Source organism: Myiozetetes cayanensis, unplaced genomic scaffold (genome assembly GCF_022539395.1).
Source record: "Myiozetetes cayanensis isolate MyiCay16 unplaced genomic scaffold, myiCay2020 scf7, whole genome shotgun sequence".
Taxonomy (NCBI): domain Eukaryota; kingdom Metazoa; phylum Chordata; class Aves; order Passeriformes; family Tyrannidae; genus Myiozetetes; species Myiozetetes cayanensis.
Genome location: NW_026087964.1, coordinates 19026197 through 19047489, shown reverse-complemented (window position 1 = coordinate 19047489; position 21293 = coordinate 19026197). Strand labels below are relative to the sequence as shown.

The window sequence follows — 21293 nt, the reverse complement described above, 5'->3', positions numbered from 1 at the left end:
TAAAGGTAGCAATAATAACTGGCTACTGAAAGAGAATTCTTAATGTCTTTTGAGAAACAATCATACTGTAGAGAGATATGCTATATTTGTAATCTCCCCACTATTGAAGTAAATCCTCCAAATCCCAGCCTATTAGTGATTGATATGTGACTGGGTCACTAAATTCATTACCCACCATTTTGATTTGTGAGGTCCAGCTTATTTTTTTTTTGTCTGTATGCTCCAATAAGGAAAAAGAATATGGAAATCCTGAAGGACCAGTCTGTCTGAGGAAGATCAAGGCTAAACAAGAACTTCCCAGCAGAACTTAAACTTCACAGAAACATTCTTGATAACCTTGCTGGCAGCCTTTTTTGGAGGCAGAGAACTAATACAGAACTTTAAAATGAAAGTTTGCAGGCATCTTTAACCTCAGGAAAGATCGTGCCTATCTTACAGAATTGTGTAGACAAACACTGTCAACTGACCTTATTGACAGATGTTGATTTCATCCTTATTACATTGAGTGAAGGCTATTCCACAGAGTCAGAGAAAGCATTTCCTTCTAGTTGTTCATGGATATTAGTTATTAATTTTTAGTTATTAAGTTATTTTTAGTAATTAAGCTGAAACCGATTTATAATATGGTAAACCTGGTTTTTATACAGAATGCCACACAGATAAAATTTCAGACTGATGAAGTCTATATTCATTTAGATTTCTTCATGTCTCCCAACTTTGTTACTTCTGTTGTTTAGTATTGAGATGGCTCTAATTATTTTTTAAGATAAATAAGAATGAATAGAACAAAATTAATTCTGGATAACATGCTTCATTTGGGGGAAAATACAAATAAGTAAAATAAATAATAACGGTTGACCTGAGCAGACCTTATTAATTTTCTGCAGTTGGCAGATCCTGTGATTGAGGCTTCTTGCTTGGTACTGATATTCTTTACTGATATTTCTTAACATGCAAGTGGTCAAGATTGCTAATGAGGTGCCCAAGCTGGTGCTGTTGTCTATCTCTGCTGTGTTCTGTCACAAAAAATAAATTTTCTAGAAGAGAGAAGCTGCTCTCTCTCTACACCCATGGTCAAGCGTCACCATTAATTTACTTTTGCAAGCAGTCTATGAACTCCAAAACTTTAACACAGCATGCTAGAACAATTTTGATGTGTTTGCATTATGGGAGGGTTCGGTCTTGAGATGCATAGAAAAGAAAACACATCTTGAATGAGTTTGAAAACAAAAGCTTCTTTCATTTAAAACACTAAACAGATGAATGCCAGTAAAGAGTTTGAAGCACTCACTGCTTGCACTGATCTCTTTCTTTCCCTCACTTTATTTGCAAGGTGACAGGAGTATATTGAATAAACTAACTCAGTGTGACGTTATAGCTTTCCAGCCTCTCGGCCTTTAGCAAGAGCAGTCACTGCCTCATCACACCCTTTCATCCTGTTTATGTATAATAAGGGGTGGTAGAGAAGAGTGTGTAGCCTGAACTGCATCCGGTACCTCTTAATATATGAAAATTGTGAGCATTAGTTTCCACAATTGTTAACAAAATGATAATTGAATAATAATTGAAATTATTATATCATGGAACAATTGGCACACTTTGTGATTGACACTGTTAGACTACTTGCATTAATCTTCCATTAAAGATCAAAATAAAGATATCATTAATCTTCTTTGAGGTATTCAATTTTTGAATTGAGAAAATCGATAGATGAGGTATTGAATTTTTGAAATGCTTAAGAGAAGTCAGAGATTAGTATTCATATATTTTTTAAATGTTTTTTTTTGCTGATGAAGAAGTCTTCAGGACTTTTCTGACTTTTAATCCAGGTATTCAATTTGTACAATAACTAGCTAGCTATTCTGTTGAGCATTGATAAATTATTATCATTTTATAGAATCATAGAATCAGGACCTCTGAGATCATCAAGTCCAACCCTTGATTAACCACTGCTGTGGTTACAAGACCATAGTGCTAAGTGCCACATCCAGTCTCACCTTAAAAACCTCCAGGGACAGAGAATCCACCACTTCCCTGGGCAGCCCATTCCAATGCCTGATTACCCTCTCTGTATTTCTTCCTAATATCTAACCTAAACCTCCCCTGGCAGAGCACGCACTGTAGGTTTTTTGTTATGCATAATGTTTCAAGCAATTATTCAAAGTAAACAAGTTTCATTTATTTTATATCTTAAGATAGTTTTTACTTAACATTAGTTAGAAATCTGCTTTCCAGAAATGACAGTAAGGTTTTATTTGTGATTGCTGCAAAAAAATCCCCCAAAACTATAGTTAGCTTATTAACAGGTTTTTTACCATGTAGGTACATGATCAAGAAAGAATACACTAATCCTGAAAAGTATATGGATTTTTAAAAAATGGTGTGGTTTTGTTTTTTCTTTTTAAAACTGATTTCATTATTTTTCATTTCCTGTTGAATTTATCCATCTATCCACCCTGAAACTAAGCAAATGACTCAGTGTTTTACATGAGGAAGAAAACCATAATTTTAAAAGCTCTACATGTCGAAGCTGTTTTTCTGTAACTCTTAATTTGATTTAATGCTGCTAATACCCTTTAAAAAACCAACCTAACAAATTATCTGTGTTGAAATAGGTTAGGTTGGGTTTTTTGTAAGCGTACTGAGTTCTTTAAAACTAGGTGAGTACAAACTCATGAGATTAGTTTGCTAATGGAACTTCAAAATATGTAGTAACTGTCAATTTTAGTAAAATGTATGAAGAAACACAGACTTTTAAAGTACGTGCTGTGTATTTTTAATTTTTTTGTAGTTATAACTCAGGAGACAAAACAATTATATAAAGGAAGTAGACAATGATACACTCTAGCTGGCCAAAGTCATTCTATGTTTTCTAAAACCAGGATTTTACAAAACATCACTAAGGAACTTTATTTATATAACCTGGCTAACATTTGAAATGTCAGGTAACTTTGTATGGTGTGTCTTCTCTCTTGAATCCAGTCTAATGAATTCTTTGAGGAAGATTTAGGCATGGACTAAAAATTAAGGTCATGAATGTCTGCCGTCTATCACAAAGAAGCATCATCTTTTTAGTAGGGAGTAATTCTACTTGGACTTCAAGGGACAGTAGTTCTAAAGTTTTAAATGTAGCTAATATTAAAATAATAAAATTTCTCAATAGCTTAAACAAGGAAACAACAGTTAGGAAATTGGTTTTTTAGTAAAACTTTATTTTTGAATTTGAAGGATGGGGGACCTACAAACGGTTAGATAAAATTTGTAAGGTTCTTGTATGGCATTTATCAACCACACAATATTCTATAAGAATGTGTGAGAACCTTTACCATTTTAAGCAGAGAAAAATGAAATTGACAGAAATTTACTAATTATGTTAATGGGGGAATTCAGAGCTTGACTGAAAAGAGCTCTAATACAGACTGCTAGAGTAGTGAAGGGGAGATAGAAATGTTCTAATTCATGCATATTTGTTCCTGTGTTCTGATTATAAAGGTACTGTCTTAGCCTGAAACCTTAATAATATGCCATTATACGTGAAACTACTGAAGTACTTAGGGGCCAGCATAACACCAATAATAAAATAACTTTTCTGTTGTGTGTGGGGATCCATTCTTACCCATCTACAAAATGTGCAGGAGTAGTGATAGGCAGTTGCAATGCAATGTCATTTACATGGTTTTAAAACTTTGTGGGAAAATAATTCACCTTAGAAAATCAAAACTTTACACCAATTTTTTTTTTTTTTTTTTGTGATTAAGAGCATGTTTTGTCTGGGCTCCCATGCCCAGGCTCACACTGAGTTTAATGTTAAATTAGATTTTCAGAGTACATCCTTCTATAAATACAGTTGTTGGTAATCAATGTGAAGGAGAAGGGTAGGTAAAAGACTGGGGAAAAGTGTGGGATCTCCATTCCTCCCAGCAATCTAAGTATATCATAAGGACAATTGAGAACAAAAGAGAACCCCAAATTCAGGATGTGTGCTAGGATCAAAGAAGCATTCAGTGTCATAAACGGAGGAAAACAAATCGTTGTGTGACTTTTAAATTAATTTTTCTCAAATCTTAAAATCTATTATTTATCTATTTGTATAATTTTAATAATTTAACTGCATGACTTTTAATTTCTGAGACATTTCACTTAAGGTTTTCATTTTGTGCTGTTTTGTTCAAGTTCCCTTCAGAGAAGAAGAAATATGGACCTTGAAAATATTTCTTGCACTGGGAGGCAACTTTCACAAAACAGTGAGTAAAGGACGGTAATATTTACATCTTTAAGGAAAAAATAACCTTGGACCAGAAACTGTTTAAAATGAGTATTGACTTGTGTATTTTAAGAAATATTGGACATCTCAAATGTCTAGAAGAAGTGATTTATGTAATAACAGGGCATTTAACCACTTTTGCATTTTTGCTTAGTTTTTGATTATGAATAAATAAAATAAAAGTTAGAAAATCCAGACTTTAAACCTTATTTATTTTAATATACCTTTTTAGACTAGTGGTATGAATTTCTAAGATTAGATCCAGATTTTTTTTAGCAGAGTTAGGTTTCTCTTGAAAGATATTAGGAGTCATTCCTGACTATTGCTTCTTTATTTGTTTGTTAATGCTCATACCTCTAGGAAATACCAGGAAATTAATTGTAATAAATACTTTACTGAAGAGTTTTTAAGTCTTGTGCAGTCAGTTGTAAACTTCTTTCATATTCAAAAGATACATCTTGTTTGAAGTTATGTGTATTGATTTCAAGCAAATACTTGATGACAAAATGAAGATTGTGTACAAAAGCTTTATTTTTGGTGTGCAGTTTTTTAAAAGTCAGAATAAATTACACTTTGGAGCTATTGGTCCTTAGATAACTAAATGTTTTTTAATTTAACTTGGTGCAGGGTAGAAAAGAAGAAAGTGTCTGTATGCAAGTTATATTCAAATTACATAGTAATAGTGGTAGTATCTGTGGTGGAAACGTGTCTGAAGTTTAGTTAGAAATGAGAAATTGTTTCTTGTTCTTCAAAATTTTTTCTGCAAAGAACAGAGAAATCACTAGCTGAAAAATGTGTCCCTTGTTGATTTTATTTTACTTTAGTAGAATATTGCACTGGATGACTGTATTTGTTTATTTTTTTGCTTTAAGAAACTTTCACAGAAGAAAAACCAGCAGTAATCTCTCCATATGGGGAAACCTTTATTTGTGACAACCCTACAGATACTAAAGTAAGTTAAGAAGCCTGAATATAAATGCTCAACCTTCACTTTAATCTTCATGTTAACTATCCTATATTCCCCTTAATTCTTTTTTATTGTTCGGCTTTTTTAATTTCCAGTACTACTTCTGTCATTTTAGGTACCTGCACAAGGTTTATGATGTAAAATATTTGAGGTGTAATGACTTTTCTTAATCTTGAGATACAGATTATACTGGTCAATAGTAATAGGAAGCTGTGGTGTGTGTGTTGGTTGATTTTTTTTTTTTTTAAACCAACATAGGGTAGATAACAGACTTCCCCCGCCCCTCCCTCATGTCCAAAGCTGCTGTATTTAAGCATGTACAGTGGTATATTGCAATACTTTTTCTGTAATTGGGGTCAAGTGGTGAATAACCATTAGAATTTACTAGTAAAGGTAAAAGTGACTTCTCTCCATCTGGTAATTGCAGACCAACACTGAGCATCTGTACACAAACTTGTGTGTATCCTGTGAAAGCAGCTTGCACAATAGCTTAGGTGATCTAATGATTGCTTTTGGCCATACTCTTTTTCAGTTCCTGTGTATGAAAATTCCCATGACTTCTGATATTTTTTGTGCATCTCCTAAACTTGTTGTATACCCAGAAAGTCCCTTTTGTTTTAGGATTCTCTGAAGTGAGCATTTTTGTTGGGGTCAGTAATTGGTGGTGTGAGTGCCACCGATGGCACATGGACAGACTTCTGAATCATGCAGATTTGGGAGGTAAATTAGATTTGTGAGGCATCTGCCAAATGCCATGAATTTCCAGCTCCTGCTTCTATCTCAGCAGGATGCAGACCAGAAATTGTTGATTCTGTGATTGCTTATGCTTCTTCCAGCCAATCTCAAGCCACAGAGTTAAAGAAAACAGAAAATTCTTCTGTCTTGGTCTTTACTCTAGTATTTCACTTTTTAAACTATTGTAAGCTACTGACTAAAATAAAGGCTGTTCAAATGGATGCCCAGGGATTTTTTCTCTTCAATTTTAACTTTTTAAGAATTGGTCAATAAAAATAAATTTCATCTTCTAGTGGGAGTGGTTTTATAAGCATAAAAGTGAACTCTGTTTTTGGAAGGTACTTTATTTTGGAAATACACCGTGCTTTTTGTTGTTGTTGACTTCTTAAGGAGGTTCACATAAATTCCTACCTTTTTCCCCTCTCTTGTTTTTATTGTGTGTACACTGAAGTGATTTTTTTAGTGTTAATTTTCTTTCCTTGCTTGCAATGTCTTGTCTGTGCCAGTTATTGGTGTCTGTGCCGACGTCTTTAAAAATTCAAAATTTAACTTCTTTGTAATTAGTTCAATGGCATAAGCTGATTTTCTATAAGAAGTTTCCTAGCTCTCTTGTTACTTCTTAGCATTATTCTGTACATTTAATTGAAATGGTTGATTATGAAAAAGCATACCCAGAAAGGTTGTCAGCACTCTTTCTTATCTTACAAAGGCAGCAAGTACAAAAATACCATGCTGTTAAACTGGATTAACGGCCTGAAATTAAATCACTATTTCTGCTGGTTCTAGAATCATGATTAATGCAGTATATTATAACATACTTCTCCTGATCTGAAGATTTGGGTTTTAATATCACTTTCATGTATGTGAACAGTTTCTTAAGTTTTATGCTTATCACAGGCCTGTTGGAAATTTCATAGCTAAATTTAGCACCGTTAGAACTTTATTGCAGACAAAGGTCATAGAGAAGAACCATAAAAGAAACATCCTGAGATACATTTCACTTTCATATTTTTTTCAACAGAATGTAGATAACACTGTAAAATATCAGACATTTTAGTGCTTGTAGCTGCTGCTTCATGCTACGCCACATGAGAGTACAGTTTGTTTATGTAGAAGAAAAGGTAGCAACTTGTTATACTTACTGACTGAAATTTGTTCTAAGGGCTTGTAAGTTGGCCATTACCCTTCTTCCTGTTTCATTGGTATAAAGAAAAAGCTTCTGTAGGCTTTTATGAAGGGAATGCCTGTAGAAATAGGTAATGAGTCACTACAGATTGGAAGTAAGTGAGCATGAGAGAACAGGGGAATGAAGGTTATAAAGAAAATATGCCTTTGATTTGGTTCAGAAAGAAAGACAAGTAGAAGGAGAAATCTCTAAAGGGCAACCCGAAGAAGGAACTGGGATTTTTGTATTGATTTAAAAACAGCACAAAAATCTAAATGTTTTAAGGCTGTTTTATTGTTTTGTCCAACTAAAAGAGTCAAGTGTATTAGAATTCCTTCAGAGGAAAACTGAATTCTAATGAGTTCAGGCCTCTAGAGTGAAATATTGGCTTTATTTCTTGCTGTAGACAGTCAGACTAAATTAAACATGCATATTGAATTCAGTAAATTGAGTTCCTAAGGATTGTGATACTGTTGAAGGCTGGCTAGATTGCAAATCTTACTACTTTAATATAAGAGACCTTGATTTTTTAAAAGGAGAAATTTATCTTTATGGACCTGTTATAAAACTGTATTGCCAAACCATGATTCAAGAATCAACCTGAGAACTTCATGGCATCAGCTTTAATGGAAGACTAAGGTAGTATCTCTTAAGGAAGATGCCTCTGTCCTGAATGTCATTGAGTCTTCATTTAATGTAGGCTCAAGCTTGATACCCTTCATGCAGGCTGTCTTTTAGCATTCAGGGTTCCTATCTTGCTATTCAAATCATCAAGACTGCCTGTTAGAAAAAACTAAATGTATCTGAATTACTTCCTGATCTAAAGTAGAGGATTTTTTGTACAGACCTTTGAGTAGGCAGTTCCATCTGTCTGGGATCCAGAAACCAGATTTCTTCCTTAAGGGTGAGTGCTTCCTATGCATAAGAACAGTACATATTTAGAGACAGTTTCTGTGTAATGTACACAGCTATCTTTTAAGAAATAATTCTCTCTACAAAGGTGTCTACAGGAGAAAATGCTGCTGGTAACTACCTTTGTATAATACTTCAGAGATTTGTAGGAGGTGGGAGATGGGGACTTTATCTCATCTTGACTCTGAGCATCTTGAAGGGAATTTCTCTAAACAGCACATTGGAAATCCTTGGGCATATCTGTGGGCATATAGAACTTCCTTTACCCACAACCTGTTTTCATTTGTGGACTTCCGCATTTTAAAATCTACTGGCAGTAGAAATGCATTTCTTGGTTATTGCTTGGAAGTTATCTGGCTCCCTGAATTCACTTGCCCAGGTGCTGAAGACTGGGGAGGGAGCACAAGCAGTCCATCAAACTGTTGTAATGGTTCATGACAGGTAGGAAGAGGTGCTACCACATAGCTTCAATGGGTGTGGTTTGGGAATGCATCCTAATAAGGAAACAAGAATAAAGGATACTAACCGTTTTTACTCTGAAGATGTTTCATTCATGATGAATGATGATATTAGCCTCTTGACTATTGTGTAGCAGTGGGACACTGCCATTTCCCCTCCTTTGGTGAGATTCCAGGCAATTCAAGTGATTGATAAGCAGTGGACAGACTGCTTTTCAGTTTTCTATTTAATTTGGTTGCAAGGTATATGGATGATTTTTGGCTTTGTGTTCTTTGGATTTGTGTTGTGTTTTTGTGATTTTTTTGTTTATTTGTTTGTCTAACAAACAAACTCAGTGCTGCAACATAGTACTGTGATGTGTGGGTGTCTGGGTTTTGGTGGTTTTTTATTATTAAAATGGATCTGGTTGGCAAAGGCAGGCTGACAGTTCACCTAGGTTTATCTTAGCATTAGTCTGTGATTTCTACATTTTTGCTGCAGTGTACAATTCCTCTGATTCGGACTATTTGATTTTTTTAATCTTACCTTTCCATGTTTCCAAGGTACAGTCCTCAAGTACAAGATTAGGTGCTGCTGCTCAAAAAACAAATGGCAATGCTGTGAAAGCTTATCCACGTTTTTTCTGCCATCATTCAGCTTTGTTACATACACATCAAAGATTAAATGAGTAAATCAAAATACTTCCATCAGAAAGCACAAAGATATTTACTTAGTTTTTTTTAAAGGAAGAAAGATGAATATTGAGAAGCTTAGTAATGCAATATGATTGTCAGATCAAGTTTAGGAAATGTGAAATGAGTGGTGTTAACCTTGACATTTTGTAAACTGCAAGCAATTTGTGATAAAGATTTCTAAACAAAAGTTAATAAATGACCCTTTTAGGAAGAAGATCTTAGGAAACAAATGCAAGATATAGTCAGTATTGCTGAGTTTGGTGTTACTTTATGATTTTGAATTTGCCATTATTTTATCCTTAGTATACTATGAAGGCTGTACTTTTAATTCTGAGAAGTATTGATAGATAGGCTAGCAGTGGCAAATCATAAATGGTACTTAACTTGCACGCAACAAGTGGCTCTTGAGCTTAAAAAATATTCAGTTGTCATGGTTTAACCCCAGATGGCAACTAGAACACAGCTGCTTGCTCTCTCCCATCCCACTGAAAATAAGAGTGATTTAATAACCGAAACAAAGTAAAGTATGATAATACTAATGGTGTTAATAATTGTAATGAAAAGGAGAGAGAAAGAGAAATGAAAACCATAACCCACGAGTAATGCACAATGCAATTGCTCACCACATGCTGACTGGTGCCCAGTCCATCCCTGAGCAGTGATTGGCAGTTCCCAACCAAAAACCTCCCTCTCCCCACCCTGCCTATATACTGAGCTTGATCTTCTATGGCATGGAATATCCCTTTGGCCGGTTTGGCTCAGCTGTCCTGGCCACGCTCCATCCCAGCTTCTTGTGCATCTCCTTCCTAGCAAAGCACATGACACTGGAAAGTCCTGGACTTAGAGTAAACGCTACCTACCAACAACTAAAACATCTGTATTATCAACATTATACTCATGCTAAATCCAAAACACAGTACCAGCTACTAGGAAGAAAATCTATATCCATTGAAACCTGGACATCAGGGGTACCTCGAGAAAAATCAGAGCACTGATACTTCTACTATTTAAAATTATAATGTTGAAAATAAAATTTTTTAGAATACTTTTTAAAAAATAAACTTTCAAATGCGTATTTGAAAATACACAAAAGAGTAGCTTTGCTAGTTAGACTGTTGTTTGTGTGTGATTTATATCTATAGTAATTTAAACATCACTACTTCTGTACAACAGTTGGTTACAATATATTTCTTTTCTAGGAACTTCATGGAAATGATTTCCTGGCTAGTGAAAATAAACTGGATCTAGGGATGAATGAAGACTCTCCTTCCAAGAATCTATGGTATTTAATAAGAGTTATAGAGAAACTCAAAGTGTAAAGATGAAAGAGTTATTTACTGATGTTATAAGTAGATCTGTAGTTCTGAAGGCACAGCCATGACTATATTTTTTTTCTCCTATATTAGCCTTTAACCCTATCCTATAGGAGGCAAAGTTAGGCTCTGTGGCTGTTCCAGGACTGTCTAAACCAGGTTTCAGAATACTTTGTGGATTTGGAGTGTCCCTGTTTTCTCCAGTTGGAACAAGGAATGCACAAGTTTCATTTTTGTATGTCTCCCAGCTAACCATGTCTGAGTACTCTCATAATCTATCTTCTCACTGGAAAAAGAAAAAAAAAAAAAGACAAGCACAAAACTAAAATCCATTCTTCACTCCTGTTATGAGGCAGTGTCCAGTGGTTTGATGAAATGGGAGCTAATGTGCTCCTTAATTATCCAGTCTGCACCAGGCTTTTGTTGAGGTGGGAGCTGGAAGAGTGGTGATACTGCAAGTATTCAAATGAGCAAAGCTAGTTTTCTGAGGAAGGAGAATGAATTTTAAATTTGTGTTCAGGCTTCTAAAGGAGTGTTATTTTGTTACCATTCCTGTTGAATGGAGAAAGCAGGATTCAGTATGGTATGCATAGTTATAAGACAGGTTGTGTTTAACATGTCTGTGGTTATCACAATGATTATACAAGTTATAAACATCTATATAAGAAGTCTTACCAATATTTGTTCTTACTAATTTTATATATTTGTGCATTGTAGTAATACATTTTAGGATTAAAATGTGCTTTTCCTTTCCAGTTACTTTAATAATCAAGAAGAGAAGACAAAGGAATTTGCAAAAAATGAATCCTTGTCTCAGGAAAATCAATCATTGGGACCAGAAGAATCTGAAAGTGAATCTGTATATTCTGTTGTGGAGCAACATTCTTTGCCTTTAAAGAAAAAGAAAAGCAAAGCCAAAGCACACTCAACTTCTTGTAGTAAGATACAAAGTGGAGATTCTGATCCCTTGGTCAGTAAACAAATGAATTTTTCACAATTTAGTGGAGATCAGACTTTGATTGGGAATGAATCAATAACACCGTATGCTTGTTTTTATGGACCATCAGTAAAGAAGGCTAAAGCAGGATGGCTGGATAAATTATCCCCTCAAGGGTATGGTATTTGCAGTAATTACTGTATAATTGTGATAATGTATGTTTGTGTAAGAAAGTTTGTGTTTGGTCACTGCTTGATATTTGTGGTGAGAGGAGAAGGGGAATTGTTTTTGTTGAAAGAGCACTGTACTCTGCTGAATTCAAAAGTTTTTATTAGTGTTACCTTTCCTAAAGTTTATTTATGAGTGCACTCAGGAAAAATGTTTTATTAAAAATGTTGGTCACCACTCATGAACTCTAGCAGAAAAATACAGAATGAATTTGTACCAATATTTCTAATCATTACATTTTTGCTGAGTTTTCCCTGGGCCACAAAGTGAGTGAAAACTAATTCCAATTCTGAAATACTACTTTACTAATTTGGCCGTGGATTATGACTTACTAATTAGTGTGACTGGAGATCCTGTTGCTTTCAGAATTGTGTGTATAAGTTGAGCTTTGAGTTTAGAAATGCACCTGGGGTGAATAGTTTAGTTTACTGAGGTACCTAAAGTTTGATGGGAGGAATCTGAGCCCAAGTCTTGTTTTAAGATCTCAAATAATGAAGAGGAGAGGGGAACACAATATAAAGTGAATACTCTTTGCCACATATGGAGGTTAGACAGCAATGATGACAACAAATCTTATGTTTAATTTCTGTTATGAGTTTTGTCATAGTTTTATTTTCACCAATTTTAATTTCCAGCTGTTATTAAACTGGTTTTGGCTAAACAATGCTCCATTATCAAATCTTCCCTTCATAAATACTTGCAAACTGATGAAGTTCTTCTAACTTCCTCATTAGTAAGTTGAATAGACTGATCATTTCAAATTGTACTTTTCTGTTCTTCCCATTTGTTCTTATGACTTCTGAATTCCTTTTTCTATTGCAAGTGGCACAATTTTACTTCTTTAGTCTGTTTCTGATCTTCACTACTTAGCATCTAGAAATTAAAGCTCTTGTACTTGTTAGGGCTTTAATATATCTACTGTACTTCAAGCCTTAGTACATCTTCATTCTTTTTTCTAAGTACTGTGTCTTTAGCTACACTGAAAGATATTAAACCGTTTGGCCTTTCCTTTGATTGTTTGTGGCTGTAATAATCGTCACTGCTCAGCAAGTAGTGTAGCTATTATTTTTTTCAGTTTAGTGAGAAATTTATTGAATTAAATTGTTTTAGAATACAACATGGTCTGAACCCACTTAAAGCAACTCTGCTTTATAGCAGTTTCCATTTTTTTCATGTTCTTTTATAAGAATTCTGATTTGACAAGTTTTTTTTTTTTTTTTTTTTTTTTTAATTTTGGTTTTGTCTTAATATACTGTTGAAAGTGAATAACAAGAAGGAATAAACCTGGTTTAATAAACCTGTTTTACCACCATGGAATTTCAATGTGCCTCAAAGCTATTTTCTTTCTTTTTTAAATTACTTTAAAAGTTTAATTAACATTTATGGATTGTCATTGTCTACTTTTACTAAAGAATCAGTAATTATACATAGAGTCAAAAAGACTTTCTCCATATAATATGCATTTTCATTTTTACTTTTTTTTTTTTCAGAATTGTTAATGCGCTGACTTCTTGGAGAGCTGCAGTTAGTTGTACCTTTTGTTTCACTTACATAATTTTTTTTTTTTAGCAATATTTTTGGCAGTTAGCTTTTCAAGTGATCAAAGTATAGTTCTTGATTCTAGTTTTCTTGTCTTGCACTACTTGAAAGAATAGAGTTGTGAACAAACTTTGAAGGCTTTAATAAAGTGTTGTGTGAGAATATTTTATTTGGAAAACAATGAGTTAACCCCCAAATTAATACTGGTTAGTACTGAGTAGAACAGTTGTAGGGTCATTAGCCTTGATCCAGTGATATTCTTTGGCTACATTTCAAGGTCTTTTTCTCAAATGTGGTTCAATGAATGATACATTTTTGTTTCTCTTTCTTACAGTATTACTTTTCAAATATCTGAAGAATTAAAAAAAAAAAAAGGGAAAAAAACCAAGTAATTTTTTCAAACTATTGAAACGTCATCATATTTTATTTTAGTTCCTGCCAACTGAATCTTTCTGTTCTACTCCTCCCATTCTTTTTATAGAGCTCCAGTTTACTTATGGCAGTTTGTGTTTCCTCAGGGAAAAGAATATAGACCGTTTTCTTAAATTGCTACAAATCAGACAATTAAAGTACAGCCTCTCTATTTTAGTTAACTCACTAAAAATCATAAAGCTGTTCAGTTTACTTACATTGTATGTGGTACTTAGATTCACTCTTCCCTGTATCATCTGGAAGTTTATTGACACTTTAATGTAAAATAGATTTTACATTGGCCTTTCCAGGTTATTAAAAATGATGATTTATTGTAGTCATATAATACAAGTTAATTAAGCCAGAGCTCCTATTTGATTAAAGTTTTGATAAGCTATCACAGTCTACTAATCCTAAAGCAGAGCACTCATTTAGCAGGAAAGGAAATAATGTTGGGAAAAGACATTAGTGGGGTCTTGTTGCTTAATTAACTTGTTTAATAGATTTTAGAATTGAAACTTTTATAGATGGTAACTAACAGGCTGCCAGCATTTTTAATGAGCATAATGAACTACGTCAGGTTCATGTAAAAATACATTTTCTTAGAAAACCCTTCTAGAGCATGAATTAACTGTATACTGAAATAATCAAAGGATGTCCAGTTGATAAAACACATTGAAATGAAATTTCATGATATACTTGTTAAGAGATGTGGTGTGACTGTTGTTTATTCATCATCCAGGAAAGAGAGAGTTGAGGAGATGTGTTGATGTTTATTGTTGCCTGTTAACAGAAATTTCCTTCTCGTAAACATGGCAATGAGATGGTTGTTTTACCTTCTCAGCCTTCATTTTTGAAAAGTATGTGAACAGAGCTTGTAGCACTTAAAGTTTGCTCTGTGTTCAGAATAGTTCTTTACCTCCAATAAGAAGTGAGTTATCCTTGTTAGCTTCAAGGAAAAGTACATTTTTGAAAGTTCTTTTTCCTCTGAAACTTGAGATGCTATTGAGAGTTCAGAGTAAGGAAACTGAGAGAAAGAAAACTGAATTGATTAGAAGCATGAAGACACTTATTTATAAAAGAAGGCCTAGTAATACTGCACTTCTTGTTTCCAGATATTTTTATTGTAGTTGAAATCAGCATTCTTCTTTTGAAAAGATATGACAGAGCTAAGATTTCTTTTAATTTTCAAAATGCTTAGGCCCAAACACAGGAAATTAAACCTTTCTATAATTTGTACTTGAGACATTCTTAAAAGACAATGTTAACTTGTGTTTTTAATATTAATTGTGTTAATTTTTTTATTCACAGCAAATGTGTGTTTCAGAAGCGCTGGGTTAAATTTGATGGAGACAGCATTTCTTATTACAATAACGAAAAGGTAAGTGATGTATTTTGGTCATGTTTGGAACAAAATGCATCCATGTAATACACATGTTACCAGGAAGAAATTATGAAATAATTACAAATGAATATTAATCTTAAATTAATTTTCAATTGTAAAGTAATAGGGTATTAAGTATTTTAAAGTATTGTTCACCCTTTTGTTTCCTAGAAGGGCTTGTATTCCTCACCTTTTCAGGTAGATATCAACTTTTTTTACTTTGCTGAGAATGTGACACAGCTGCGGTCTGCAAAACAGAATAGGATCATCCTAAACATGTTTAGGACAACCAATGTTATTTTGGTGGTGGTTGGAAAGTCTCTTTCCAACCCATACGCTTGTTGATTCCTTGATTAAAAAATGTCTCTTTCTGTTATGTCTTGTCATTGAACAAGGTTAGGTTTGAATGGGTCTATTCAAAATCAGCGTAGTACTGTGATGTTTATGGATGTTTTTGCTTTGTTACCTGAGGATTGAATATTACTGAAATATTCGCAGACTTGTGAGTTGCTTCAGTTAAAGTAGTTCACTTCTTATATATGATGCAAAAATGGATTTGTAAATCATGATTTTCAACAAAGAATGTATTCCTTGTAATTCTCTTTTAATTCCATGTAATACTCTAGCACACTACAAAATTCTTCCTTCTTTTGCTCTGTGATAAATTAATTTCTCCTCTTGGAAGTAATGAAGACCTTCTTAAACTCAGAAGTGATAGATGATTGTACAATATGGATGTTTGGGGAAGTTGAGGTTACATGCATGTGTATTATTTTAAATGCTGGAAAGCATTTCCTGTTGAAGATGCATATTAAATTAGGAAGAAAATTTAGGTAAATTTTTTAGGTAAATTTTTACAGTTTCGGGTAAAAGTTCCCAAACAGTGTGCTGGTTGGTGGTAATCAATAAGAGACCTATAGATGCTTTATGATGGGGTAGAACTGAAGTAGGATAAGACTGTTTATTTGTGAAGGACTGGGAAATTAAGAAAAAGCTCAAAAAATTATTTACATTGATCTTTATGCCTACTGATTAGGAACTGGAAACAATCTCTTTTCACTTGCTTACTTTGCTTCACTTACAGTCAAAGACATGATTTTTTAGGTGAAGGGAACAATAGAATAATATTTGGATAGCAGTGACAAAAAATGTTACCCCTTTGTGGTATTGATCCCAAGGCTTCAGAGGAGCAGAAAAGCAGGGTTAGTCATTAAAATAGACTTGAAAAAATACAGCAATAGAATTTGCTTAACACTATCTGTAGCATAATTGGGGAAATAAATGATAATATAGAATTTTAAATCTTATATCTGCACCGGCGATTTTTTTTTTGCATCCTCTATTTGAAAAGTCTCTGTGGTAGGTGAGGCCCTCAGGAGCTTGCGAACACTTGTCTTGAAGCTTCTTTGTCTCACTTTTCCTGGAATCTGAGTATAAACCTCACTCTGGGTATTGAAAGAGATGCTGGTTGGTCTGTGTGTGTATACAGTTTGACTAAGTCTGAGCATCTGACTTACTAATTTGGTGAGTCACATATGTGAACAACTGTATATCTGAGAACTGCAAGGCCTGAAGCAAATTCTGGGAACTGAGGATTTGGTGAAACTCAGACTATCTTGCAGATATCAGGAAAATATAGTTGGCTACTAGTATTTCTTAGTGGGATTGTGTTGTGTGAGCAGTGGCATCATTGGGGAATGTGAGTTTTTGGTGCAGTGGTCTCTACTGGATCACTACTCTCACACCAAGTGCGTTCGTGTTTCCTTGAGATGAATACCAGCACGTTCCTGCTGTTGTTTGTATGTTGTTACCTTGACATCGTAAGCAACTATTTGCCGACCTATCAAGAACTGCACACAGCTCAGGAAAGGGTACTCCTAAAAGATGAGAGTGGTTATACAGCTCATTGCAAGGCATTGCATGCCTCCCCTCCTTGCTAAATAGCTATATATATATATATAAATGGGGAAGTGGTTGTTTTGACTTCAGATCTTAATGGCAAGTTCTATCTATTCTAATCTGTGTTTGTCCAAAGATGTTTCTACACAGACAAGCATGTTATAAAGCAATTGCTGTAATTTTGGTTTCACATATCAATTAAAAGTACTTCTCAAACAAACCAATCCATACTGATATTTTTCTGATTATTACAAGCAGAGGAGGGCAGACTCAGTGGAATGAAACTGTTTATTTTACCCAGAAACATTACCAACATTAAGTAGTTCTATTTGTCATTCACATTAGGAACTGGAAAGGAGTGAGGTTCTGCAGAGGCTAATGAAGAGTGAAATTAGTGAAGGATAGATAGGGAAGATGCAGAGAGTAATACTCCTGAAAATGCCCCTATGAGTGCTTCTCTGAATGATTTCAACCTTAATTTTATAAATATTTCTCTAGCTTTGTTCTAGTTGGGCATCAGCTTCTAACTGATAGAGATCTCTGCTTTGCTTTGTATCTGCGTATATGAAAAAGGTGTTTAGTTTTTAACAAACAGCATCTGACTGAGGGAAGGTTTTGGTTTGAATCTGTGATGCTCTCATTTCTTATGCGTTCCTTGTTCTGAGAAAGTACTCAGAGCAACATCTAATGTGGTTTTGTCTTAATAGACTGTAGTTAACTGAAGTGAGAACAAACAGGAAAGAGGAGGATAGAATTCGAGAATTTTTTTCAGCTATCCAGTATGCACAGGTTTTGTTTCAAATTTCTTCCAACTTTTGGCAGAACTCTGGTGCTCTGCTGTTACTTTGTAATAAGGCAAAAACTACTGGTTATGTTGAAAGTTTTTATTTTAAATCAACTTGGGTGATTTAGGGAAAAGTCTTGCCTTTTCATGTGGAGAACTTCAATATTTCGTTGTGTTATGGTACATATGAGCATAACAAATTAAAAAATTCACTGCAAAATGAATTTGTCATTCTTTGAATAGGTCATGCTTAATCTGTTGTGGAAGTAAAGCCAAAGCAGTGCAAAATGGTATTTTCCATGATCTTTTTGCCCAACTCTGAATCACAACTGTTAAGGAATGATATTGGGCTGTATTTGAAAATAAAAGTTTTGATTGAAGCAGCTGATATTAAAAAAGACCCACCAAAACATTCTGCTTTTCCTCCGGAAAGTTGTTCTGTCATATAATTTTTTAGCAGCTCTAAAACTAGTGAACACCACTCAGTAACAGAATAAATATCTGTGAGGTTCTTGGCTGCATTTGTTTGGTTTTGTTTTCTATATTCTTAAATAATTCACCTAATTTCTAGTCTGAAGTATTTCAAAGGTAGATACTGTGCCTTGATCAATCAGGACTTTTTAACAGCCATTATTTTTGCACATGAAAGAAATTCTGCTGCAGAAGAAAGATTGATAAATTATTATAGTTTAAATTGTATTTGAAAATATGTGTGCTTTAGAGAACAAAACTTTAAAAAGGATAATGGATGATTGTTTAAATAGCAAAGCAAAACTATGCTTAGCTTAAAATGAAAAAGACTTTTTTTTTGAGGAAATGAAATAAAATAATTGTGACTTCCAGCAGTCTGAGTTATTCTCTCACAGTAGTACCAAATACAGCCAGTAGATGCCTGCAAACACCATAATATATTTACAGCCGAACACCTACAGAAATAGTATATGTAATAAGTTTGTTTTGCCATTAGAAGGATCAGTAGTTAACATAATATCCAACCTGATTACAAATATGTTAAAATCGCTCTTTTGACAAATATAACCATAATAAAACCAATATTGTGCAATATTACAATCATTCTGTTTCTTGTGTGTAACTATAGTAACATGCTTGTGTCTGCTGTATTTCAACATTTCTATTTATTTATTTGTTAAACTACATTCACTGACATGTATTAGTACCTCAAAGCGAAACAATATAGGAGTGTTTATTTGGTGAAAATCATTGGTATATTAAACTCAGTAAACAAAAAAATGATCCAGTGTATCCTTCATGCTTAGCATTCACAGTGTTTCCTTAAGTCCTTGCATGAAGTCTTATAATTTATACTTTGGGAAGAAAGTTATTGCAGTACAAATTCTGTATAGGAAGCTGAGTTTGGACTGTTACTGCATCTGGAACATAAATTTTAGCAGTATATCTGAATTGTCTTGGTCAGAACACCAACTGATCAAAGCACAGTGGAGACAGGAGTAGCATTAACCCTGGAATCCAGAAATCATGCAGATGTATTTCCAAAGTGCTCGTCTGCTTGACCTTTCCTCTGCTCCCTTCTCCCTCCACGCCAAATACTTAGGTTAATTAGGTTAAAAGATGATCTACTTGAAGAAGGTACTTTTAACAGTTCCTTTTCCCTATCTTGCTTTTGTGTCCAGGTTAGTTGTCCTGATTTCTAGTTGTAAATTTGCAAATTTTGGGAAAATTTGCACTGACCCCAGATTATAGTACTTTAACCCCAGCTGGCAAATGAGCCCCACACAACCACTCACCAACCACTCAGTCACTATTCTGCCCTGGGATGGGAGAGAGAATTGGAAGGATAAATGTGAGAACTCATGGGTTGAGATAAAGAAACTTTCAGGGACAAAGCAAAATCTGTATGTGGAAGCAGAGCAAACCAAGAAATTCATTAACCACTTCCCATAGGCAGATAGATGTTCAGCCATCTCCAGGAGAGCAGTGACTCCATCCCACTAAATGGTGACTTGGGAAGACAAACTCATCACTCTGAACATTCCCCCCTTCTCCTCCTTCCCCCAGCTTTATATACTGAGTGAGATGCCATATGGTAAGGGAAATCCCTTGGGTCAGCTGTCCTGACTGTGCTGCCTCCCAGCTTCTTGTGCACGCCCAGTCTCCTCACTGGTGGCATGGAGTGAGGAGTAGAAAAGGCCTTGGCACTGTCTCAGCACTGCTCAGCAATAGGTACAACTTCTCTGTGTTATGAACATTATTTCCATCACCCTGTATTAGCTACTATGAAGGAAATTAACTGTATCTCAGCCAAAACCAGCACACATATATAGCAGAAAAGTACATACCTGATCCAAGCTAGAGCATTCTTGTTAGTACTGACAGGAAAATGTATTTTTCCAGAGTGATGCCCCCTTTGTGTTCAAAATTAGGGATAAATCAGTGAATTTACTTTTCTTATTGACTAACCACCGAAGGGGCAGTGTGAGGGGAAACAGAAAAAATGTTTAGAATTCTCTGCCTGGAAAAAGCACAGTTTTTTTCCTGTGTCTGATTCTATCCTACAAGTGTAATGGTTATATGTTTTTAAATTATTTTTCTGTGAGATAGTAAATGTAATTTACTTTGGCATAAAAATGCAAATTTAAGAACGTGTGATGTTTTGCAATATTAATGCCATGAAACAATTTATAAAGTTGTATCTCAAATATACACATTCTATTTCACCTTAGGACTTTATTCTATTTTAGAAGTTAGTAGATGTGGATAGGTCCAGGACAATGAAGTTGGTGATGGGTAGGTAGTTGAAGGGGTTTACTTCTTAATGCAACTTTATTAAAGTGTGGTGAACTTTTAGGAGCACAAACTGTGTATGTGAACTTCCTAAACACTATGACAAATAGTATTACCTAAGAGAAATTTAACATTCCATGAAAGTTATTAAATATTGATATTGCCTTTTTATTGCAGGAAGTGTTCTCAAAGGGAATAATACTGCTCTCTGCTATAGCAACAGTAAGAGTTCATGGGGAGAATAAATTTGAAGTTGTCACATCCCATAGGACTTTTGTTTTCCGTGTGGATAAAGAAGGTAAGTAGAAGATGTGTCATTCTAACAATTGCCAAAAAAAAAAAAAATGCAATCACTGTTGATAAATTATGTTTGTGAAATAGATCTACTTATATTATCAGAAATATTTCTGGAATCCAGCTGGTTTGAGCTCATAAAGTGAAACTGGAGATAACTGTAAACTTTGTAAGAACAACTGAAATTGGTGGGGAATGACTTTTTAAAATAGCAAAATGAGAAGACTATTTTCCCAACTGTTTTGCCTCCTCCCCCCATCTTTCCCAAAGATTAATGTGTTTGGACCTTCCTCAGATCTCACTAGCAGGTCTTAGAGCCTATGTACTCTGAGCCATCTCCTCCGAGTCACTACTTCATGCAAAATTTACAAAGAGACAATGAAGTTGGTGGCTGGAATGTGATGCTGTGATTAAAGGAAATCAGAGGTTTTCTGCCTTATACAGTGTTTTCAGTCACGTGTTGATAGAGAATAAAAATTTAAATCGTAGTAAGAAAGATAGTATGCCTTCTAATTGAATCAACCTACTGATGTAATATGTGAAATCAATATCAGTACATGTATGA

General features: G+C 34.4%; 1 protein-coding gene across 1 annotated transcript in view; it reads left to right on the top strand.

The window, feature by feature from the left end:
* Nucleotides 1-21293, top strand: part of ARAP2 (ArfGAP with RhoGAP domain, ankyrin repeat and PH domain 2) — a 121192-nt gene that overhangs the window by 8386 nt on the left and 91513 nt on the right. Inside the window, exons 3-8 of the mRNA XM_050338557.1 lie at nucleotides 4174-4244; nucleotides 5137-5216; nucleotides 10376-10458; nucleotides 11246-11602; nucleotides 14916-14985; nucleotides 20612-20732. Of these exons, the coding sequence (XP_050194514.1) occupies nucleotides 4174-4244; nucleotides 5137-5216; nucleotides 10376-10458; nucleotides 11246-11602; nucleotides 14916-14985; nucleotides 20612-20732 (782 nt within the window). The remainder of the gene's footprint in view (nucleotides 1-4173; nucleotides 4245-5136; nucleotides 5217-10375; nucleotides 10459-11245; nucleotides 11603-14915; nucleotides 14986-20611; nucleotides 20733-21293) is intronic.